At 37.3% G+C, this 26,627-nt stretch overlaps 1 protein-coding gene and 1 long non-coding RNA gene across 4 annotated transcripts in view; one reads left to right on the forward strand and one right to left on the reverse strand.

Annotated features, from left to right (window-relative positions):
- Positions 1 to 26,627, reverse strand: part of LOC111195387 (uncharacterized) — a 50,004-nt gene that overhangs the window by 3,006 nt on the left and 20,371 nt on the right. The window lies entirely within an intron of this gene.
- cass4 (Cas scaffold protein family member 4) overlaps positions 4,526 to 26,627 on the forward strand; it is a 36,369-nt gene continuing 14,267 nt past the window's right edge. For both annotated transcript variants that reach the window (XM_022682470.2, XM_049471813.1), the window contains exon 1: positions 4,526 to 4,759. In XM_022682470.2, the coding sequence (XP_022538191.2) occupies positions 4,754 to 4,759 (6 nt within the window). In that variant the 5' untranslated portion in view covers positions 4,526 to 4,753. The remainder of the gene's footprint in view (positions 4,760 to 26,627) is intronic.

Raw genomic sequence — 26,627 nt, forward strand, 5'->3', positions numbered from 1 at the left:
TTAGAAAACTGAAGGAGAATAGATGACCTAGAACGGATGACCTAAAAACTGGGTGGTTTGAATTTCGGCAGAACAATTCTCGTTAAATATGTGCTGGTGGTTATTTATCTTGGTTTCCTGTTCCAGTCATTAGCTTGTAGCTGGTGGTGAACTCCGGCTGCTGGCCTGAGTGGAAATAATCTTTCTATAAAATAAATACCTTAGAAGTAGCTGAATGCATCAGTATATTAGTAAATTAGGACATGTGTAGGGGTGTGACAATATATCGATATTGTGATATCACATTGTGATACGTGGCTTCAATTATGGATGCTTTTATTAAAACATTAGCGTTATAAACTCTCTAAAGCTCCAACCAATTAGACTAAAACTTAAGTTGCTGCTTCTTTACTAAATAAATAAATACTAATAAATCCATAGTTGCTGGTATTTGATTATTTAGGAGTGTTTTACCCTCCTCAATAATGTAGATGCTGTGAAGTATCGTAGAGAACTGTATTTCGATAAATCGAGCATAGTGATGATGGGATATTGTCGTTATTGTGGGAAATGTATTGTGATAATGTTGTATTTCTATGATTCCCTTTCTTTATATGCAATTCCACTGTTTTATATCAGTTTTAGAAAGTCCAAGTTTTGGTTTTGCTATTTATAGGTTTATGTTTGAGTAAAATGAACATTGTTGTTTTATTCTATAAACTACAGACAACATTTCTCCCAAATTACAAATAAAAATATTCTCATTTAGAGCATTTATTTACAGAAAATGAGAAATGACTGAAATAACAAAAAAGATGCAGAACTTTCAGACCTCAAATAATGCAAAGAAAACAAGTTCATATTCATAAAGTTTTAAGAGTTCAGAAATAATCAATATTTGGTGGAATAAACCTGGTTGTTTTTTAATCACAGTTTTAATTTCATGCATCTTGGCATCATGTTCTCCTCCACCAGTCTTACACACTGCTTTTGGATAACTTTATGCTGCTTTACTCCTGGTGCAAAAATTCAAGCAGTTCAGTTTGGTGGTTTGATGGTTTGTGATCATCCATCTTCCTCTTGATTATATTCCAGAGGTTTTACATTTAATAAAATCAAAGAAACTCATCATTTTTAAGTGCTTTCTTATTTTATTTCCTTATTTTTTGTCATTTTAGAAGTAAACAAATGTTAGAATCTGATATGCAGAGTTTATATCAGACCTTAATTGAAAAAACAGCAGCCTGAGTGAAATTCCTTTTGGTGTCGTTTAACAGATGTGAATGTTTTTATTCCAGGAGAGAGCTGTCTGAGCGTCAGTAAACCAAAAAATCTCCAGACTGGTCACTTAATTCCTTATATTAAAACAAGGACAGAAATGTGGATTTCCACTGATAATGTTAATCCAAATTAATTCAAAATGTGTGAAATTATTTTATTAATTCATTACTCTGTAGGTAGAATAGAGTATAGATACTAGAGTTTAATAAAATACTTTTGTACGTTAAAAAAAGTATCAACTCAAGCTTTTAACTTTTACTTTTAAGTAAAAGTGTTTTAAAAAGTACTGGATTTAAACCTTATACTTAAAGTATAAAAGTAAAAGTAATGTAAGGAGAAAAAATAAAGTAATCAAGACTAAAACCTTTAAAAGCTTAGGCCACACCCACGGGTGTGATGGATCACAGTATAAACCAATAGGGAGTCAGAATGGTATGTGTTTATACTTCTCTACATCCAATCACAATCAGATTCACTCTATCTGGATGGAGAGATTTATCTGGATAGGGGGTTTATTAAACGATGAGAAGCCGGAATGAAAACGATCTGAATTAGGAACTAGGAGTAGCATGGCTGTTTGTTTTTAGAAGTAGAAGTAGTTTTATTTAAACTTTTACTCAAAAAGTAAAAAGCTTGAGTTGATACTTTTTTTAATTCTACAGAAGTATTTTATTAAATTCTAGTATCTATACTCTATTCACCCTACAGAGTAATGAATTTAGATACTTTTCACACCTTTGATTATGTTTCTCTTTATATAAATTAAATTTAAAGAGTATTTTAGTGAAATTCTTTGTGGAGTGATTGCAGCAGATGTGGAGCATCACTGATAGATTGATGGGAACTCTTTCTGGCTGGGTTTCGTTGGTGAATACCAGACCACGACTGCAGGATCTGCTCCAGTCTGTCCTCCAAAACTTCCCCCAAACCATAAACCCCATCCCCCGTCCCCCCGTCCCCGTCCACCGCTCTTTGTGTCGTCTAGACAACAAAGCAGAAACTCAGAAGAATCCAGGTCTTTAAAATAAGCTGTCAACAATAAATCAGCTCAGACGCTGGAGGGGATAGACTCAAACACACAATGGACGAGTCTGAAACTGTGCCTGTTCACTATATACTGTTCACTATACACTGTTCACTATATACCGTTCTCTATATACCGTTCACTATATACCGTTCACTATATACTGTTCACTATATACTGTTCTCTATATACCGTTCACTATATACTGTTCACTATATACCGTTCTCTATATACCGTTCACTATATACTGTTCACTATATACTGTTCTCTATATACCGTTCACTATACACTGTTCTCTATATACCGTTCACTATATACTGTTCTCTATATACCGTTCACTACATACTGTTCACTATATACTGTTCACTATATACTGTTCACTATATACTGTTCACTATATACTGTTCTCTATATACCGTTCACTATATACCGTTCACTATATACTGTTCTCTATATACCGTTCACTATATACTGTTCACTATATACTGTTCTCTATATACTGTTCTCTATATACCGTTCACTATATACCGTTCTCTATATACCGTTCTCTATATACTGTTCTCTATATACCGTTCACTATATACCGTTCTCTATATACCGTTCTCTATATACTGTTCTCTATATACCGTTCACTATATACTGTTCACTATATACTGTTCTCTATATACCGTTCACTATATACCGTTCTCTATATACCGTTCACTATATACCGTTCACTATATACTGTTCACTATATACTGTTCTCTATATACTGTTCTCTATATACCGTTCACTATATACCGTTCTCTATATACCGTTCTCTATATACTGTTCTCTATATACCGTTCACTATATACTGTTCACTATATACTGTTCTCTATATACCGTTCACTATATACCGTTCTCTATATACCGTTCTCTATATACTGTTCACTATATACCGTTCACTATATACCGTTCTCTATATACCGTTCACTATATACTGTTCTCTATATACTATTCACTATATACTATTCACTATATACTATTCACTATATACTATTCACTATATACTACTCACTATATACTATTCACTATATACTCTTCACTATACACCATTCACTATACACCGTTCACTATACACCGTTCACTATATACCGTTCACTATATACTGTTCACTATATACCGTTCACTATACACTATTCACTATATACTATTCACTATATTCACTACAAAAAAGGGGAGAGAGAATAGAAAAAAGACATAATATGGAACAACAAAGAAAGCAGAAGAGCTACGAGAAACATATTTACACTCCACTGTCAAGCAACACCTTAGCAACCACCTAGCAAAGCCATAGCAGCCACCACTGCAACACCTTAGCAACCACCTAACATACCTTAACAACACCATAGCAGCCACACTCGCATTTTCTGCAGGAACACCTAGCAGCACCTTAACCCCACAGCAGCCCCTATAAACACTACAGCAGCAACAAAGAAGCCACCTAGCAATATCTAGCAACACCTTAACAACACCATAGGAACCAACACTGATACCACAGCAACACCTTAGCAACCACCTAGCATAGCGTAATACCTCAGCAACCACCTGGCACCCCATAAATCGGCACTGCAGCCACACTCGCACTAGGTGCAGGAACACCTAGCAGCACCTTAACACCACAGCAGCCCCCTTATACACTACAGCAACAACACAGCAGCCACCTAGCAACATCTAAGCAACCATCACAGACACCATATCGACACCTTAGCAACCACCTAGCAACACCTTGACAGCCACCATAGCAGTTACCACTGACACCACAGCAACACCATAGGAGCCACCTAGCAACACTTGCAATACCTTAGCAACCACTTCACACCCCAAAAATCAGCACTGCAGCCACACTCGCACACCACTCTAGTTTTTATTTACTTTTACTTTTGTCCCAAAAATTGTGTGTCTAACTGTGTGTGTGTGTGTGTCTAAATATGTGTGTGTGTGTGTCTAAATGTGTGTGTGTGTGTGTGTGTGTGTGTGTGCAAAATAAAGCATTAACTGTAATGAATAGAAGTAGCATCACACCGGAAACAATTAAAGGAAAGAGTGATATCAGTGGGCAGCACACACTCACCCACTACTGAACACTGCTGCATTTCTCAGAAGAAAAAGAGGAGGCGGGTGAAGACAGAGGGGCGGGGACAGCTGTGGACAGGCGCTGTGATTGGCTGAGGGTCCGAGGCAGACTGAACTACCAGCAGAGTCTTCCCTCATTCACTCACTGCTGTAGAAAGTGTGTGAAGAGATTGAGAGATTGAGAGAGAGAGAGAGAGGGAGGAGTGTGAACTGTTGGATTAATAGTGTTAAAAGTGATATAAAAGTGAAGGAGAGATCAGAGGTGTAGAATCAGAGAGGAAGAAGGTTTCTGCTGTAGAGCTCTGAGATCTACTGCAGCTCTAAATGGAGATTTAACTGGATTAAACTGCAGACCAGTGATCGGAGACGGAGATGGAGGTAAGCACTGATCAATACTATCAATACTATCAGATCATCTACATACAGCTCTGAAAAATAAGAGAACACCTAAAAATGATGAGTTTCTTTGATTTTACCAAATTGAAAACCTCTGGAATATAATCAAGAGGAAGATGGATGATCACAAACCATCAAACCACCAAACTGAACTGCTTGAATTTTTGCACCAGGAGTAAAGCAGCATAAAGTTATCCAAAAGCAGTGTGTAAGACTGGTGGAGGAGAACATGATGCCAAGATGCATAAAATTAAAACTGTGATTAAAAACCAAACAGGATTATTCCACCAAATATTGATTTCTGAACTCTTAAAACTTTATGAATATGAACTTGTTTTGAAGCTCTGCATCTTTTTTGTTATTTCATTTTTGTTAATTCAGCTTGATTTCAGATGTGTGCACCTTTTTGATTTTTGCTTATGAATGGAATGTATAATTATTAATATATTTTTATCTATATAAACAGTCAAATATAATTTGCTGCAGATAATTTACATACCGAATATAAAATAAAAATATAAAGTATTTTATCAACACACACACGCACATTGCTAACTTGCATTTGCTTTATATATTGTCTCAAAAGTTTACGAGAAATTGACCAATAGAAACGCTCTACATTATGTGGCATACATTTTTTCACATTCCATTTATTTAGTTAAGATTTTATGTCTCTCCTGTAAAGTTGTTGTTTTGGATGATGCTGGAATAATGGTTAAATCAGCACAATTGCATTAACTTTTACTCTAGTGATTGGTATAAATTATTATTGATTAGTGACTATTTTTAGTCATTATTGTTTTGTGATTTTTTTTTATATCACAATACATACATTGCACAACAATATTCCAATATCGTACAGCCCTAATAGTGATAAACACAGAAAAAACAAACAAACACATGAAGCATCAGCAGAGTTTAGTAACTTGGTGTTTGGTTAACCAGAAGTGTGGGGTCCCTCTGGGCTCTATCTTAGGGCCTCTGAAACTGCTGTATCGGTTATTAATGTATAGTGTGAGAGAAGTGTGTGGATTACAGGGTTTAAGCGTGAGTTAACATCATTAAAACTAACATTAATTACCAAAGTAACAGTATCAAACACTGCTGAAAAACTTTAGTAAGGAATCATGTAGTAACTTAAAAGTGTTAAACACTCTGTGAAGAGTTTAGTTTTTTATTCTTTCCTGGAGCGGTCCTGATGAGTGCCAGTTTCCTCATTATAAAGTTTTTGATGGTCTTTGCGGTGACTGCACTTAAGGATGCTTTCAAAGTTCTTAAAATTGACTTTATATATTAACCTGGATTCGAACATTACTCAAATATTCACTATTCACTGTATACCTGTAACTCTACCTCTTCACTACTTTACTTTAACTGATGCTCTCAAACACTTTATTAAGAGACAAGAAATTCAAGTAATTAACTCTTGATGAGTTCAGCACAGCTGTTAACTGAAAGCCTGAACTCCAGGAGATTCTACCTCCTGTTTTGATCTGGGTCAAACTGACCTGTTTTAAAATGTATAGATCTAGGAAAAATAGTTAAAATGATTTTTTTTCAGTATGAAAATGGTTCATCTTACATTTTTGCAACCACCCCTTGCAAAAACTAAAACTAAAACTAAAACACAAAATTGCAATGTTATTTTTTAATATTAAATAAAACTACTGTATTTTATATACGTTGGTGTTTCAAAAGTAGTGAAACATTAAGAAAAGTTTGGACATTAGTATTTTTTTTTTTATGAAAAACGAGTGAATTATCCTAATTGAAGCATTATTACCTGTAATTAAACATAAACCAGGATTAATCAAATTACAGGAGGGTTAACACATTTTTGTTTTTTAATTCTATATATTTTTGTTCATAGTTTGAAGAAGTTTAGTATTATTAATCTACAATGAAGAACATTTTTAAATAATTAAAATACAACAGTGAATTTTAAGGCGTGTCCAAACTAATAGTGAGTTAATAGTGATCAGCACTCTTTATGAGGGTCACTTTCTTTCTTTTTCTTTTTTTCTTTTCTTTTTTTTTTGCGTGTGGACCTCCAGCTGCTGGGATATCAGTCTAAAGGCTGGTGTCAGCTCACCATCCTATTTTTTCATGCACCCCATGACCTCCTTTCAACCCCCCCACCCCCAACCCTGAAGCCCTGCTTAGAGCTGCAGTGTCTGCTGTGAAATACGATACTGAGAGAGAGAGAGAGAGAGAGAGAGAGAGAGAGAGAGAGAGAGAGAGAGAAGGGGACTTTATTGGTGTCGTTAACTTGTTGCTTTCCTCCAGGAATCCCTGGAATTAAGTCGAGTAGAAAAGACGTAAACCAGCGTACAGACGGGCTTCTGGGTAAAGTGTTGAAAGACCTCGTATCTCCCTGAATCCGCGCTGCTACACTGTCGTCAGCTGAACTCAACACTCAACACCACAGCTATTCTAAGACTCCTCGAAGCAGAAGTGGCCTCTGTGTAGTTTTTTTTTTTGTGATATCGGTTGCAAAAGTAATAAATGCAGAAGTGCAGAGGATTTAAAAGTAGAGTCTTAAAACAGACCCTTTAAAAACATTTTTAACCTGTGTGAATACACAAGTTAGAATACTGTAGGTCTGTCTTCTATACAAAACATGTTTTGTTTTATACCAGTTTCAGTCTCTTTCAGAGTGTGCTGTTTAAGGGCTCTGTCACTTTTATGCAAATAAGCTGTTACTTAGTGGCATTAGTTTTAGCTTGTGCTAAATGGGAAAACAAAAACAAGCTAGTTCATGCTACAGGCAGTAGGTACAGATCCCTCCCTCAGAAGAAGTCTCTGCTGACTAATCCTGCTGTGTACTGAGGTTCTCAACAAGCAGACACAAATTATGCATATATTGGTGTAATTTTCACAGAATTGAACCTTATTAATTTGATTATAGCCTTACCATGTAGAGTATTAAAGCAGTAATTTTAGTAAATGTAATTAGAAGGCGAGTCATAGGGATTTTAGAGCGCGTATCTTTCAATAAAAATGTCCATATTTTATGCCACATGTTGATAAAGTATTGCAAAACAAAGCAGCTAGAGAGAGTACAATTGGACATGTTGTTTCTCCATCAGCAGCCGGACTCTGAGAGAGTACAGTTCAGTAGGTCATGCTGTTTCTCAATCAACATTTAATATAGATAAATAAAATACGTATGTAAAAAGGATATAAAATTGAATATTCTAAAAAGATCATAATCAAAATTGACACACAGGTGAAGAAAGTAAATAATTTATAAAATATAAAATGAGTAACAGAAAATAATAAAAAAGTAAAAGTAGAGTAAAATGATAAGAATGATAAGAAATGATAAAATTAATAATAATGAATTAAGGAATTAAATTGAAAACATAAGAATAAAAAAAGACTTATTTAAAACATTTAATCACATACTTTCTGATGGTGCCTAGAAACTAAATTAACTACATTTTAATTAGTCAGTGCATCAGCAGCCGGAGTCCGAGAGAAGTATAGGGGGAGTGATGGGAGAGTACAGTACTAATGAGTGGGTGGGAAAATTAGCTTTGCAAATCGAGAAGAAAATGGGATGAAATTTGAATTAAATTTAAAATAAAATTAAAATTTAAATTTAAATTTAAAATTAAAATTAAAAGAAATAAAAGAAAGGAAAGTATAAAGCAGCTTTAAATAGGCACAGATCTATAATGCAGAGTTTTGCTGAACGTTTCTGTTGGTTTTTGGATGATGGGTGACTCAGTCAGGGCAGATGATTTGTGTCTGTGGAGGTTCCTGGATGGACGTGAGCGTCTGCAGATGTCCCCGTCCCCGTCCCCATCCCTGTGTCTCTCTCAGCCCGGTGTCCAGCCTGCAGGATGCTGGCTACAGCTGGACGGGCTGAGAGCAGCAGGAAACGGGGAGGAATCTGAGGGACGTTTCACTATGAACAGCTGGATCTGAGGCGAGAGATAAATGAGACGAGAGATCGGCTGTGTTTACACTACAGAACCAGATCAAATTAATCGCTTCCCGTCTTTACTGGATCTGGGTCACGGCTTTAAACAAGCCTTCAGCAGGTGCATCGTGGGATAGCGGTCAAAGAATGTGAAGTAGGGCTGCAACTAATGATTATTTTGGTAGTCGACTAATCTGGCGATTATTTTTCCGATTAGTCGATTAGTTACTGATTATTTCTGCAATGCCCTCAATCATGCCCGAGCAAGATGTACTTTTCCCGTCGTTATGACAGCAAAGACGCGCAGACACTGGCAAGAATGTAGCCGACAGAGATCTCTCACCATAAATCTGTCTTTTGAAAAGATTTAGGACCGTATTTTAGAAATCTTTAGGCGAGCACTCAACCGTGCACAATCTTTGCTGTCATAACGACGGGAAAAGTACACCTTGCGCGTCTCGAAATGCACAAATTACATGTGCTAGTTCCCTTAATTAATCAATCATAGATGTGTTTTGGGCATAACATGAATTAAACCAATCAGAGTGTCATTTGCTCTTCATTCTCTTAAGAGCCAGGTGTGCTCTGACTTTGGTGGATTGCTATTTCAATGGCGCAGCACAATTAAATAGTAGATAAGCAAACAATGTTATGTGAATTGTTTAATTCTGAGTAATGGTTTCTCTGAGAACTTATTGGACTTAAAAATCGCAGCAACACATAATCTATAGTAGGACTGCAACGATTAGTCGATATAATCGACAATGCCGATTATTTAAATTTGACTACTATAAATTTAATTGTCGACTAATCGTTAAACACTTAACTTAAAGTTTACACTTAGTTTGTGTCTCTTAACGTGCCCAAACACAACAGATACATATTTAACCACTAAATATCAGTATTTTCCATGTTTAAACAACATCCAGACATTTGAATGCCTTTTAAATCTCATGTTCAGCTGTTTCTATCATTTTTAGAGCTAGAGGACAAGAATAATAATCATCAGATTAGTCGACTAACAGAGTAATCATTATTTGCAGCCCTAGTCTTAAAGTACTAAACATCACCTTTAATGCTTTAATTCTTATTTAAATTCTTTTTTTGAGTGGTCGCTCTGCACTGTAGTTCAAAAAGCATCCAAAAAAACACTCAACCCAACAGAGGTTTCAATTTAAATGTGGGTTTTAAGGCCCTCTGAATGTGCGAATGACCTAATTCCCCAACACCCACCTACTCTACGGCCTCTACGAGCACTCGACATGTGGTTTATCGTGTGTACGGTACTTTTTTTTTCAATCCTAGCCCCCTTTGAGTCACCCATCTCTAATAGAAACTTCTGTACAGCAGAGGGAAGTAGCTGAAGTTGGTGAGAAAAGTTGTGAGGCTGTATTTCAAGGCCTGTTGCTCAACTGGTTTATTGCGAGCAGTGCCCACAGATACGTTATTTTGTAGTACTCGTTGTTAGGCATAACGCAATGTTGGCTGAAATACAGTCTGACTTAAGGAAACTAAAGAAATGTATATATAGTTAGTATATAGTACATTACTTTAAAGCGATAAGTGACTTCAGCTAAAAAAAAAAAAAGATCTACAGTTACAGTAGATACAGAATCACCAGCACTGTAATCTGTTGTACCCATAATGCTCTGTAATTAATCTACAGTTACAGTAGATACAGAATCACCAGCACTGTAATCTGTTGTACCCATACTGCTCTGTAATTAATCTACAGTTACAGTAGATACAGAATCACCAGCACTGTAATCTGTTGTACCCGTACTGCTCTGTAATTAATCTACAGTTACAGTAGATACAGAATCACCAGCACTGTAATCTGTTGTACCCATACTGCTCTGTAATTAATCTACAGTTACAGTAGATACAAAATCACCAGCACTGTAATCTGTTGTACCCATACTGCTCTGTAATTAATCTACAGTTACAGTAGATACAGAATCACCAGCACTGTAATCTAGCCCAGAAACTGGGGCTTTCAGCAGATATAACAGCAGAAATACAGTATCTACTGTAATATGAATGTACTCAGCGAATAATAAATGAATAAATGAGAGATTATGAGTGATGTAGCTTAATAATCTGTAAAAAGCAGAACTTCTTTTAGTTCCTCTTCAACATCTGGCATTCACTCAACTCCTACACCCACCCGGGATCATCTTCCTCCATCGGAAGCTGAACGAAGGCGACAGAGTGCGTGTCATTCGGAAAAACTACATGACTAATAGGGCATGACCTCAACCCAACATCCAACATCCACATTTTCTTACTGAACATCAGTAACGGCCTTCAGTCTTCTCAGAAGACTTTCCTTCACTCTTCTGGAGAAGATAGTAGACTTAGAAACATGACAGTAGGTAGTGCTGCTTCTCCATCAGCAGCTGGAGTCAGAGAGAGAGAGAGAGAGAAAGAGAGAGAGAGGGAGTACAGTAGGTAGTGCTGCTTCTCCATCAGCAGCCGGAGTCTGAGAGAGAGAGAGAGAGAGTACAGTAGATCATGCTGTTTTTCCATCAGCAGCCGGAGTCTGAGAGAGAGAGAGAGAGAGAGAGAGAGAGAGAGAGTACAGTAAGTCATGCTGCTTCTCCATCAGCAGCCGGAGTCTGAGAGAGAGAGAGAGAGAGAGAGAGAGAGAGAGTACAGTAAGTCATGCTGCTTCTCCATTAGCTAAACAGAGAATGTTTGAGGAAATTTAGTCCGGGATGGGCTGTGTTTTAAAGCCGTATTCCACGGCTCTGGTGTGGGAGTATTTTGGGAGTATTTTGGCTTTAAGCCAAATGAGCGAGGAGAACCATCAACGCGAATCAGCTGGTATGTTTACAAGGTTTCACAACAGTGGAAACAAAAGCTGGCAATACTACTAACCTGAGATCTTATTTAAAACACAACCATCCAGCCCCATTCATGCAGCTGAATATTAAATATAAAACTGTTCCACCAGAGAGATCCTGCCTTAAGCCTCCACACAGTAAACATGCTGCTGTTTCTTGTTCAGAATTTGTCTGCCAGTTACATTAAAAAATACATTTATAGCAGGATCAATGTGGCCTGCTGAGCTATATGTGCATAAATATATATATATGATCAGAAAAAGGAATCTGCAAGTGCCCATGTGTTCTGATTAAAAAAAAAAATGAATGTAAATGTTACTTTAATCTATTTGTTGTTACTTTATTTTTTGAATAAGGGTCTGTTTAATATTTAGTGCAGTTTTTCAGAGACCAGGGTGTTTGTACTTTATTTGTTTTAGTTATTTAGAATATTAAAATATTTTTATATTGGGAGCCCAGTGTCTGCTCTTAATAATATAAAGTTAGTTTAACTGTAAAATGGTGTAATAGTATTATGCTAGTATATTATATTATTATTGTTTAAACTGCATGATGTCATGTCTCGTAATCAGGAACTTTAAGTCATGGTGGTTTTGCACAACACACAGTTATTCAGCGAATTTTCACCAGCAGGAATCCCCACTGCGTCTAGTGTACGGTCTCCAAGGTACGTTTCATCATGAAAACACAAGCAAACACAACGGAATTACATGTTTTTTTATTTAATAGTGGTGTCAACTGATTAAAAACCTTTATCCAATTCTTCTTAAGAAGCTATAAGCTATTTTTATAGTGGGTATTTTAAAAAATATAAATAAAGAATGAATGTAATATAAGAAATGTAAAACGTGATTATATATGTATATTAGTTCTAAAAAGTGTCTAAAATTAAAATACTAGTATATACTTTTATGTTTGATGGGAGATAAACCCTAGACGTTGGGTGCTGGAATAAATAATGCATGATAAATTGGATTTTTTAAATATTTTTTTTACGTTATTATAATCATCTCAGCTTGTTTGTAAGGATTTCTGAATTAGATCTTCATTAACTGAGTATAAAAGAGCGTTTTCACACCTGTAGTTTCACACCTGGTTTCTATCGTCGCTGTCCAAAGAAAAACAAGTATCTTGCAAAAAAAAAAAAAAAAAAAAAAAAAAACTTTACAGGAGGGGGAAAAAAAACCTTCTACATTTTTAATGGAAGTCAATAGAATAAAAAAGAGTAAAAAGAGAGCAGACCAGGGGACTTTTCTTGTAGCCAAGCTTATAGATGATGGTCAACTTCTGCCCTATATATATATATATATATATATATACAGTGAGTCCAAGAAGTATTTGATCCCTTGCTGATTTTCTTCGTTGGCCCACTAATAAAGACATGATCATTCTATACTTTTAATGGTAGATGTATTCTTACATGGAGAGACAGAATATTAAAAAGAAAATCCAGAAAATAAATCTAAGGAATATATATTAATTGATTTGTATTTCATGGAGTGAAATAAGTATTTGATCCCTTAGTATTCATTAGCAGTTCTGGCTTTTACAGACCAGTTAGACACTCCCAATCCACTTGTTACCTGACCTGAAGCCACCTGTTCTCACTAATCACTTGTGTGAAAAACACCTGTCCACAGAATCAGACAGATCACACAGATTTCAAGTCTCCAACATGGGTAAAACCAAAGAGCTGTCACAGGACCTCAGAGTCAGAATTGTTGACCTTCACAAAGCTGGAATGGGCTACAAAAAGATTAGTAAGGTGTTGGATGTGAAAGTAACAACTATTGGTGCAATTATCAGAAAGTTTAAAGAGTATAACATGACAATCAACAGACCTCGGCCCGGTGCTCCAAAGAAGATTTCGCCTCGTGGGGTGGCAATGATGCTGAGAACGGTCAGAAATCGTCCTGCAACCACTCGGCAGGAGTTAGCAAATGACCTGAAGGCAGCTGGGACCACAGTTTGCAAGGAAACAATTGGCAACACTTTGCGCAACAATGGATTCACATCCTGCAGTGCCCGAAAGGTACCCCTGCTGAAGAGAGCACATGTGGAGGCGCGCCTCAAGTATGCCAATGATCATTTGAAAGATGAACCAAGTTATTGGGAGAAGGTTTTGTGGTCAGACGAGACCAAAATTTAACTTTTTGGCCTCAACTCCACCCGCCATGTGTGGAGGAAGAAAAATGCTGCCTATGACCCCAAGAACACTGTGCCCACCGTCAAGCATGGAGGTGGAAGCATAATGTTTTGGGGGTGTTTCTCTGCCAAGGGTACAGGGCTGCTTCACCGCATCACTGGGAAGATGGATGGAGCCATGTACCGCACAATCCTGAGGGACAACCTCCTCCCCTCTGCCAGGGATCTGAAAATGGGCCGTGGTTGGGTCTTCCAACATGATAACGACCCTAAACATACAGCAAAGGCAACAAAGGATTGGCTCAAGAAAAATCACATTAAGGTCATGGAGTGGCCCAGCCAGTCGCCAGACCTCAATCCGATCGAAAATCTATGGAGGGAGCTGAAGGTCAGAGTTGCCAAGCGACAGCCCACCAACCTTCATGATTTAGAGAGGATCTGCAAAGAAGAGTGGGCCAAAATTCCCCCTGGTGTGTGTGCTAAACTTGTGGTTAACTACAACAAACGTCTCACCGCTGTGCTTGCAAACAAAGGCTTTGCCACTAAGTATTGAGTGTGTTTGGCAAGAGGGATCAAATACTTATTTTCCTCATTGAAATACAAATTAATTAAAATATATTCTTTAAAATTATATTCTGGATTTTTGTCTTGATATTCTGTCTCTCCATGTTAGAATATATCTACCATTAAAAGTGCAGAAGGATAGTGTCTTTATTAGTGGGCAAACAAAGAAAATCAGCAAGGGATCAAATACTTCTTGGACTCACTGTATATATGTGTTACGGTGTTTGTTGTAAAATGTGGAGGATGAAGAAAAAGAAATCCAACCGATTTTAAAGAATCTAAAAAAAATCGAATCGTGACCCAAAGAATCGATTCTGAATCGAAGTGTGGGATTCCCAAAGATTCACAGCCCGACTGGGTTTGAGATGTATAGATATGATATTTATCCTTTAAGCATCTTTCCATAAACCCTTATCAGATAGAAGGGCTAAAAATACCCGAGATGGACGTTGGTGGTCACTCCGGGCCCCGGCATGGCGCTGGTTCTGGCCCTTTTCAGCTGCCCTGGTATTTCCTGTCTCAGAACTGTGACAGATCTGCTACATAAACGCTGTGTTTCTCAGACTCGGCTTCCTGCACAGGGCTCAGATTATCCAGCGGGAGGCGGAGGAGGAGATGCTCCAGCTCCGAGTGATCTAATGCTGTTTAGATCTGAGCGCTGAACATCTCCCAGACCGGGTTTGGAGCTCGGCCTGCACTCAGAGGAGCAGCTGCTGATCCACAACCTGTTTCCAGAACCGTTCAGATGTTTGGAAACAATGTTTTAATTATAGAAAAGCATTAAGATTTATTGCAGGAACATGTAGAAAATAATGCTTTAGTGGATGCCTTGTAGAATATCATGTTTACATTGTTCCATACTTTAGTCTTTCTTTGAATAAACGCTTTTTACGTTCTCAACAAGTTTTTAACAAGTGTTTAGCAAGGCAAGATTTTTAAATGAGCGTAACAAAACAGGGTTGTGGGTTCGATATCTAGGTTTAAGACCTGGTTTGAGACTTGGGTTTTGTGTGACCGTGACAAAATAGGGTTTTGGGATCAATAGTTGGGATCAAGATCTAGGTGCTTTTGCAGGACAAAGACAAAACATGGTCGTGGGTTCAATTCCTGAGCTTGAAACCTGGGTTTTTGTGTGACAGTGACAAAATAGTTCAATATCTGGGATTGAGATTAGGATTTTTGCATTACTCTGATAAAATGCAGGGTTGTGGGTTCAATACCTGACTTTGAGACCTGTTTTTTGTGTGACACGGACAAAATATAGGGTTGTGGGTTTGATACCTGTGTTTGAAACTTGGGTTTTTGCATGGCTGTGATAAAAAGGGTTGTGGGTTTGATACCCGACGTTGAGATCTGAGCTTTTGTTAAAAAAGGCAAAGTATAGGGTTGTGGGTTCAATATCTTGGTTTGAGACTAGGATTTTTGCATTGCTGTGATAAAATATAGGGTTGTGGGTTCTATGCCTGAGTTTGAGACCTGTTTTTTGTGCGACAGGGACAAAATATAGGGTTGTGGGTTCAATACCCGTGTTTGAAACTTGGTTATGGGTAAGGTTGTGGGTTCAATACCTGAGTTTGAGACTTGGGTTTTTGCATGGCTGTGATAAAAAGGGTTGTGGATTGATACCCGAGGTTGAGATTTGAGTTTTTGTTGAGAAATGCAAAATATAGGGTTGTGGGTTTAACACTCAAGTTCGAGACCTGTGTTCTGCATGACCGTGACAAAATAGGATTGTGGGTTTGATACCCGAGGTTGAGATTTGAGTTTTTGTGTTATAATTACAAAAAAATGTTAATGGGTTTGAAACTTGGTTTTGATGCTTGGGTTCATGAGTGAGAGCAACAAAATAAGGTTGTGGGTTCGATACCCAAATTTGAGACCTGTGTTTTTGTGCGTCAACTATTTAATTTCACAAATTCATATTACACTAAACTTTTCACGCAAAAAAACTATTTATTTTGGTGTCTTACATTGATATTAAATTATTATTGTATTTATTTATAATAAGTAGTTCATGTGAGTGTAGATATTAAGGAATAGATGATGATGGGTTGAAACAGAAGTGAGTTGTTGCAGTGTGAGAATAGCTGCTATAAGTGAGAAGCTTATCGGTTCTTTTTCCTGCGGTTTAACTTAGAATTAAGCTTCCTGGACCCGACACCTTCTGCTTTTATACTGCTGAACTTCCACCACAGTGCTAACCTCTTCCTGTAGCAGCGCTCTCCACAACTGACAGACAGACCATGCCACACTCGGTCTCAGATATTGACCCATTAAGTTTTTTAAATCAATTTAAACCATGTTTAATAAAATAAGTCCCATTATTACAGTGTTAAATATATATATTATACCTCTTTTTACACAATATGTGGGTCTATGGACTGAAAAAAGAAGCTATTTCAGTCTTTTAGTCCCTTTTAGAATGAGCCATTTAAGGGCTCTGACACTTTTATGCAAATAAGCTGTTGTTGGCCACGCCCCATTTTTATGCTGAACGTTTAGCACACGTTAGCATTAGCTTGTTCTAAACTGCAAAACACGAACATGCTAGCTCATGTTTAACTGCAACAGAAGCACAAAACTCTCAAACATTATTTGAAAGTTCTCGCATCTCTGCTCACCTCATCTGCTGACTTGCCACAGACAATAGGTAAAGATCCCTCCCTCAGATGAAGTCTGAGTGAACACTGTATGGAGTCATATATTAACTCTATGTAACAATCAGTGTTAACATATTTTTACTTAAAATGTTGCTAAGGTGTTGCTAAGTGGTTGCTATGTTGTTTCTAAGGTGTTGCTATGGTATCCGTGGTGGTTGCTATGTTGTTTCGAAGTGGTTGGTATGTGGTTTACTTCGCAATGCGCAACCATAATTAAACATGGACAGATGCTCTTAAACACATTAAGAGACAAGAAATTCAAGTAATTAACTCCTGATGAGTTCAGCACAGCTGTTAACTGAAAGCCTGAATTCCAGGTGACTCTACACTGCTGAGTTTTTACCACAAGTTAGCATGAGCTTGTGCTAAATGGCAAAAAACGAACAAACTAGTCGATGCTTAACTATGATAGAAGCACAAAAGCTCACTATTTGAAAGTTCTTACATCTCCCTCATCTGCTGACTCTCCACAGATAGTAGGTACAGATCCCTCCCTCAGACGAAGTCTGCTGGCTAATCCTGCTCTCAAACACATTAAGAGACAAGAAATTCAAGTAATTAACTCTTGATGAGTTCAGCACAGCTGTTAACTGAAAGCCTGAATTCCAGGTAAGACTACAAGCAAAATTAGAAAATTTAATGTGAAAAAAAAAAAAAAAAAAAAAAAAAAAAAAAATATATATATATATATATATATATATATATATATATATATATTTATTTAAAGTAGTGCAGTGTACAAGAAATATTTTTTCATCCATTTTTATCCATCCAATTTTATGTTTTTATCTCTCAAAATCATATTTTATACCCTTAAAATCAGAATTTCAGGAAAAACAAAGAAATAACAGTTTTTTTTTTTTGTTTTTTTTTTTCCATTTTTTGCTTTTTGCAAATCGGATTATAAAATCAGATTTGTGTCACAAAAATGGACAAATCTACAAATAAAACAAAAAAGAGAGAAAATTCAACTGAAAACCCATTCATTTTTCACTAAATGGAACTGAATGGAAAAAAATAATAATTATGAAGTTTTATTTAATTAATTTATATTTCTATTTCGAATTAAGTTTGGTACAGTCGGAAAATGAAGATTCTAAACATTACTCTGACCATCTAAGCAAGAGGTGCTACTTTTTGAAGAATGTAAAATATATAAAAAACACTCTGGTGTTTGGATTGTGTTTCTAATGGTAAAGAAACACTTATAAACACACTGCGAAGTTTTACGTTGGTTTTACACAGCAGTTTCCTGTCTATATTTTAAATAAACAGAAATTAATTCAGCGTTTCTGTATAAACGCCTAAAGCAAAACCTCCTAAACCATGAGAAATACTTTGAGCTTTTTCTCTCACTCGCGTCTCTGCAGGACTAATATACACAGGCCGCTGCGCAGCTTCACCCCGGCCCGGCGGTGCCGTCACGTTTACGGAGAGGTGCTGACCTCACATTTCTTGTTTAGGCTGTTTCCGCTATAAAGGTCAAAGGTTAAAAGTGAAGCATGAAGACAAAATTCCCACAGGACTTTCCTTTTCCCGGAAACGTCTAGTTTACCCAGTTAACCCTTTAGTGTGGAGAAAAAATGCAGCCGCATTTTTACCTTTAACCCAAAAAAAGAGCCCATGTTAGTGGGGGGGGCTTATTTTTTTTTTTTCTACATAGTAAATGAATAGTAAAGTATGGAAGCCCATTTCCGCCTCCTGAAGAAAAAAAAAACGTCCTCAACTAAGTCATAATTATGAGATAGTAAGTCATAATTATGAGATAGTAAGTCATAATTATGAGATACTAAGTCATAATTATGAGATAGTAAGTCATCTCATAATTATGACTTTCTATCTCATAATTATGACTTTCTATCTCATAATTATGACTTTCTATCTCATAATTATGACTTACTATTACATAATTATGACTTTTCTATCTCATAATTATGACTTAGTTGAGGACGTTTTTTTTTTCTTCAGGTGGCGGAAATGGGCTTCCATAGTAAAGTGATCTATCAGATTATCAAGGAACACATAAGGAATCATGTAGTAACTTAAAAAGAGTGTTAAACAAACTTAAAAAATACTCAGTGAGAAAGCATTCAGGTGGTTTCTGGGGCTGCTAACTCTGATCAACTTTCCTGGGTCGGCCCTGATGAGTGCCAGTTCCATCATCATAAGGTTATCGATGGCCTTTTTTGCAACTGCACTTGAGGATACTTTTAAAGTTGTTAAATTCTTCTTTTTTTGGATCGACTCATTGAACTAAGTAATTTTAACTTACTTATTTAAGTAGTTATTGCTACAATATATATCCTGATGAACTGAGATGGTGATTTGAGGTGATTTAATTGGGATGAGCAGCATCTATTGTTCAGCACCTTCAGGAACTCCTTTCTTCAAGATGCTGAGAAAACTATTCCAGATGACTCTCCCTCATGAAGATACTGTTTATTTAACTCTTTTTTTTATTTACTAAATAATTTCGCATGTGTTTCTGTATAGCTTTGATATAGTATTTAATATTAAATTTACAATAAAAAAAAATCATTAAAAAAGGCAGTGAGAAGATATTAGGAGATATTAGTGTCACAAATGGCCAAACAATAAAAAAAAAAAAAAGCTTAAAATTAAGTGCCTGTGGCTAAATAACTAAGCTACGCTAAACAGCAGCGCTTCACATGAAGTTTCGGTTTCATCCTTGTTAGAATCTTAAAAGCTATAAATGAGTGCAAGCTACAGCTGATCTTACACAATACACAATGTACCACATAACAGCATTATATAATATTATTGAGGTCATGTCAATTTATTGTACGATAGGGCGATAATGTAATTATCATAACAGGCCTATATGGATCATATAAAAAAGTTACTGTAAACAATATTATGCAGCACAGAAAAAAAATAAAGCACAGATCTACAATCTCACAACAAAAGAGGGCTGGAACGAGGGATGAGACAGGGGAGAGAGAATAATTTCAGTGTTAATGCCTGATATCATGTGTTAGTTTACAGATACCAACACTGTAACAATGTTATCGGGCTGCTTAAGTCCGAGAACGTGAGAAAAAGAGAGAGAGAGAGAGAGAAAGAACAAGAAAGAACTCGAGAGAGAAAGAGAAAGAAATAAAGTAAGAGAAAGAGATCGCAAGACAGAAAAAGAGAATGCTAGAAAAAAGAGAGAAAATGAGAGAAAAACGATAGAGAATGAGAGGGTGCGAGAAAGAGAATGTGAGAGTGAGAAAAAGAAAGCGAGAAAGAAAGAGCTACAGAAAAAAGAGCTAGAGAAAGAGAGAATGCAAGCAAGAGAGAGAAAGAGAGAAAGTGAGAAAAAGAGAGGACACGAGAGAGAATGTGAGAGAGAGTGAACAAGAGAGAAAGAGAGAAAAAGTGGAAGAAAACGAGAGACAAAGAGAGAACACGAGAGTGAGGAAAAGAAAGAGCAATGCGAGTGAGAGAGAGCGAAAGTGAGAGGGAGAAAAAGAGAGAAAACAGGAGAGAAAGAGAGAGAGCATGAGAGTGAGAGAGAGAGAGCATGAGAGTGAGAGAGAGAGTGAGAGAGAGAGAGAGCATGAGAGTGAGAGAGAGAGTGAGAGAGAGAGTGAGAGAGAGAGAGAGCATGAGAGTGAGAGTGAGAGAGAGCATGAGAGTGAGAGAGAGAGAGAGCATGAGAGTGAGAGAGAGAGAGAGCATGAGAGTGAGAGAGAGAGTGAGAGTGAGAGAGAGCATGAGAGAGAGAGAGAGTGAGAGAGAGAGAGAGTGAGAGAGAGCATGAGAGTGAGAGAGAGTGAGAGAGAGAGAGAGCATGAGAGAGAGAGAGTGAGAGAGAGAGAGTGAGAGAGAGCATGAGAGTGAGAGAGAGTGAGAGAGAGCATGAGAGTGAGAGAGTGAGTGAGAGAGAGTGAGAGAGAGAGAGAGCATGAGAGTGAGAGAGAGAGAGAGCATGAGAGTGAGAGAGAGAGCGTGAGAGTGAGAGAGAGAGATAGAGAGAGAGAGAGAGAGAGAGAGAGAGCATGAGAGAGAGAGAGAAAGAGAGAGAGAGCATGAGAGAGAGAGAGAGAGAGAGAGAGAGAGAGAGAGAGAGAGAGAGAGAGAGAGAGAGAGAGAGAGAGAGAGAGAGAGACAGCTGTTGAATGAAAGTCTTGGCCAGCTGTCTCGGCCTAAACTCCACAAACAGACATGTGCAGGAATCCCAACAACCATCACAGCTGAATCTGACCTCCTTTCTAACACACACACTCACACACTCACACACTCACACACTCACACACTCACACACACACTCACACACTCACACACTCACACACTCACACACTCACACACACACACACTCCTAAACTTAGAAATGTACACACTCAGCACACAGCTTAGTGAGGACACGTGTGTTCTGTATATACACACTCGAGAGCAGCACCACTCACATACCTTATAAAAACTGTCCCTCATAAAAACAACTACAACATATACATCATATACAACATATACATCATATACAATATATACATCATATACAATATATACATCATATACAATATATACATCATATACAACATATACATCATATACAACATATACATCATATACATCATATACAATATATACATCATATACAACATATACATCATATACAACATATACATCATATACAACATATACATCATATACAATATATACATCATATACAACATATACATCATATACAAAATATACATCATATACAACATATACATCATATACAACATATACATCATATACAACATATACATCATATACAATATATACATCATATACAAAATATACATCATATACAACATATACATCATATACAACATATACATCATATACAACATATACATCATATACAACATATACATCATATACAAAATATACATCATATACAACATATATAACATATACAACATATACATCATATACAACATATACATCATATACAAAATATACATCATATACAACATATATAACATATACAACATATAAATCATATACAACATATATAACATATATAACATATATAACATATATAACATATACAACATATACTGGATTTATGGGCGTCTGTGATGTTATCAGACTAATAAATCTATACAACAAAATACTGACTACTGTCAAAAATTAATATTAGAGGTTATATTTTACTGATCTATAGGTGAACACTCAACCGCTCTGCACTGTGAAGCTTGATTTAGGGTGTGTCAGTGTGTCTTTGCTATCGTAACGACGGTAAAAGTACACCTTGCACGGCTCGAAACACAACACAAAAGTCATGCACGTACTAATTCTCTTAATTAATCATGGGTGTGGTTAATTTTGAGCGTAACGTGAAATAAACCAATCAAGCATGTCTCTTGCTGCTCATCGTTGCCTTTAAGAGTAAACTAGGTGAGCTCTGACTTTGGCGGATTGCTATTTTAACGGTGCAGCTACCAGGACGTGTCCAACAAACTCTTCTCAGCAGAGGAAACTGAGCTGCTGGTTGACGCTTTGAAGGAGCTCCAGCAGCTCATTTACGGGAACAGCAATGTTATTTTATTTACTATTCTGTTTATTTATTGTTGATGTAATAGTTGGGTTTGTGCACTGATGTGTTACTGAGATAGCGATAAACGTCTGACTGTTGGCGTCTGTCTAGGTTGTATTCAGTCAGTGGAGCTCCTGTGTTTTCTGTTACCAAGATAAACAAGCAAAACTCCAGAAATGTACCTGAACACACCTCATTTCTAGAGTAGTCAATGACAGATATAGGAATGCTATAAGGTGTAATATTGGCACTGCTGTTTTGCTGAGTACCATAGATCAGCACAGCAGTGCCAATATTAATTGGGCTGCAATTAAGGATTATTTTGGTAGTCAACTAATCTGATGATTGTTTTTGCGATTAGTCGATTAGTCAATGATTATTTCTGCCATGTCCTCCATCTCTAAAAACTACAGAAACAGCTGAACATGAGATTTAAAAGGCATGTAAATGTCTAGATGTTGTTTAAACATGGAAAGTTCTGATATTTAGTGATTACAAATTGTAATCTGTTGTGTTTGGGCACTTTTGGAGTGTGTAACCTGTGTGAGTTTGAGCCATTTACCCACCTCCAATTGCGCTTCTGTCCCCAGCACTTGTAATGCGATACTGTTGCAAATTAACGATTAATCGACAGTCGACAAATTTAAATAATCAACATTGTCGATTATATAGACTAATAGTTGCATCCCTACATATTACACGTTACACAACAGTTAGGTCCGACCTCACAATCTGATTGGTTGAGAAGTGTTCTAACCATGCTCCATCCGTCAGTGACCTCGGCCGCCGTCTGACAGACAGAACGGTAACCAGCTAGGCTAAGCTAAGCTAAGCTAATGCTAAACTAAGGCAAGCTATGCTAACCTAATCAAAGTCCAGCCGGCTAGCTAAAACCAACACCACCCAGAAAAAAGGGCAGAAATTCACACAAAACCCGCATCCATCACAGCCCACATCCATCCATCACACCCCACAAACATCCATCACACCCCACATCCATCCATCACACCCCACATCCATCCATCACACCCCACAAACATCCATCACACCCCACATCCATCCATCACACCCCACATCCATCCATCACACCCCACATCCATCCATCACACCCCACATCCATCCATCACACCCCACAAACATCCATCACACCCCACATCCATCCATCACACCCCACAAACATCCATCATACCCCACAAACATCCATCACACCCCACATCCATCCATCACACCCCACCCAACCCATATCCATCCATCACACCCCACATCCATCCATCACACCCCACAAACATCCATCATACCCCACAAACATCCATCACACCCCACATCCATCCATCACACCCCACCCAACCCATATCCATCCATCACACCCTACAAACATCCATCACACCCCACCCACATCCATCACACCCCACCCACATCCATCACACCCCACCCATATCCATCACACCCCACCCACATTCATCACACCCTACAAACATCCATGACACCGCACCCGCATCCATCACACCGCACCCCACCCACATCCATCATACCCCACCCACACATATCTGGCTTTGTTCTAGTGACTCAGAAGATAGCAGAAGATCATTCTAAGTAAAGAATATCTAAAAAGAAACGCAACCAGTGAGTAACAGAAAGCCAATAGAGCGGAAGCCAGCGCTGAAAAATCATTTTTAGCGGCCGTCAGGCCAACCAATCAGACTTTCTGTACTCTCTTTATCATAGGAAAATATATATATATAACTATATAAAAGATGCAGAGATGAGCTGATTGGAAAATCTGTGTCAGTTAATGAAGAGATAATTCTGATTACCTTATTCCAGAACGCTGATACTTCTAGATAAAAACAGAAAGTATGCTTAAAAGTACATAAAGTATTATTATTACAGAAAGTACAGTAATGATTGGTGGCTAAGCTCATCAGGTATCTTTTCCGTGGGGTTATATTATACATTTTATGACACATTTTCAAGTGTATAAACTAGTGCTGTGTGATATGATGATAAATATGGTCCATATGGCTTTTTTAATCTGGTTCGGAGAGCTCATCCTAGCAGGAAATAGTCTGTGATGTAGTGATCTGTTTTTTAATACTAATTTTATTTTATATAAAGCTATGGTATGATAATCACCATAATCACCATAAGTAACCAAGTATTACTGTTAACGAAAATTAAGGAAATAACGAAAAATGAAAGTGAAAGTTCTCCTTAACTAAAACGAATAAAAACGCTAATGAAATTGCAGATTGAATACCCTCAATTTCGTATTTGTAAATTTCTTTTCTAATTTATATATTTATATTTATATAAATGTAGTATATTGTGTAGGGGTGTGCTATATCGTATCGTATGCAATAATATCTCCAACATTTTTAAATATGGTGAACGATATTATACCCTTAAATATGGTGCTACATCACCCACCCCTAATTATCACATCAGGGTGCTATTTTTTCTGTTTTTTGCAAAAGAAAAATTCACACTGTTCTCATTTCCCATGACAGAAATATCGACATCGTGACACCCCTACTCACAAGTATTATTATTATTAAGTATTAGTATGTAGTATGCAATTGGGACGCGGCCTGTATCAGTCATTTCTCTGCAGCGTTCGGCTCGCTGTGGACAACAGCCGCTCCCTCAGTGTGAGTCAGTGTAGCCGCACGGCGCGTACGGTCGCTACGCTAAAGACGGCGACCACAAGCCCCACGCTGAGAGTCCTGCAGCGCGACAGGTGGCGAGACGTCACCCGCAGGATGAATACAGCCTCTGTTGTGAGAGAGATTCACTCAGCTGCCATTTAAAGGCCGAGCGAGTGGCCGGGTGCTATCAGTGGGCGGCATATGGGGTGAGGAAGGAAGGCAAGTGTGTGTGTGTGTGTGCGTGTGTGCATCATAAGGATTGGGTGGGCCGAGGGTCGAATCAGCTGCACGCGACGCGCCAGCGAATGAGGTCAGAGGTGATGAAAAACTTTTTTTTTTATAAATAAAATCACCTCATCATATCAGATCAACTTTACAGGAGAGAGATAAAACCTTTCAATTAAAGTCAATATAAAACGAGTTATTTCAGGTCATTTTTAAATATTTCTATTGGCACAATGTAAGTAATATTTCGACATATACAGCTCTGGAAATAAATAAGAGAGCACTTCAGTTTCTGAATCAGTTTCTCTGATTTTGCTATTTATAGGTTTATGTTTGAGTAAAATGAACATTGTTGTTTTATTCTATAAACTACAGACAACATTTCTCCTAAATTCCAACAAATAATGCAAAGAAAACAAGTTCATATTCATAAAGTTTTAAGAGTTCAGAAATCAATATTTGGTGGAATAACCCTGGTTTTTAATCACAGTTTTAATTTCATGCATCTTGGCATCATGTTCTCCTCCACCAGTCTTACACACTGCTTTTGGATAACTTTATGCTGCTTTACTCCTGGTGCAAAAATTCAAAGCAGTTTTTAAAAAATGATGAGTTGATCACAAGCCATCAAACCAAACTGAACTGCTTGAATTTCTGCACCAGGAGTAAAGCAGCATAAAGTTATCCAAAAGCAGTGTGTAAGACTGGTGGAGGAGAACATGATGCCAAGATGCATGAAACAAAAAAACTGTGATTAAAAAACAATCAGGATTATTCCACCAAATATTGATTTCTGAACTCTTAAAACTTTATGAATATGAACTTGTTTTCTTTGCATTATTTGAGGTCTGAAAGCTCTGTATCTTTTTTGTTATTTCAGTCATTTCTCATTTTCTGTAAATAAATGCTCTAAATGAGAATATTTTTATTTGTAATTTGGGAGAAATGTTGTCTGTAGTTTATAGAATAAAACAGCAATGTTCATTTTACTCAAACATAAACCTATAAATAGCAAAATCAGAGAAACTGATTCAGAAACTGAAGAGATCTCTTCATTTTGTCTTTACTTTAGATGTGTAGATGTGTTTCATCTTCTTGCTTAAGCTGCAGGAAGTGTCTATACCTGATGATGTAACTTCACACGTCAGAGCGTCGCAACGAGACGAGCATCACGCAACACACCCTGAATTACAGAGGAATTACCTCAACACACACTGAGCTGCTGCTACCTTTCAGTTTTCCCACGTTTACTCACAGGAAGTGATCCACACAGGGTTGCCAGATCCAGGAAAAATACCCAGCGCAAA

This window comes from Astyanax mexicanus, chromosome 24, assembly GCF_023375975.1.
Source record: "Astyanax mexicanus isolate ESR-SI-001 chromosome 24, AstMex3_surface, whole genome shotgun sequence".
NCBI classification, from domain to species: domain Eukaryota; kingdom Metazoa; phylum Chordata; class Actinopteri; order Characiformes; family Acestrorhamphidae; genus Astyanax; species Astyanax mexicanus.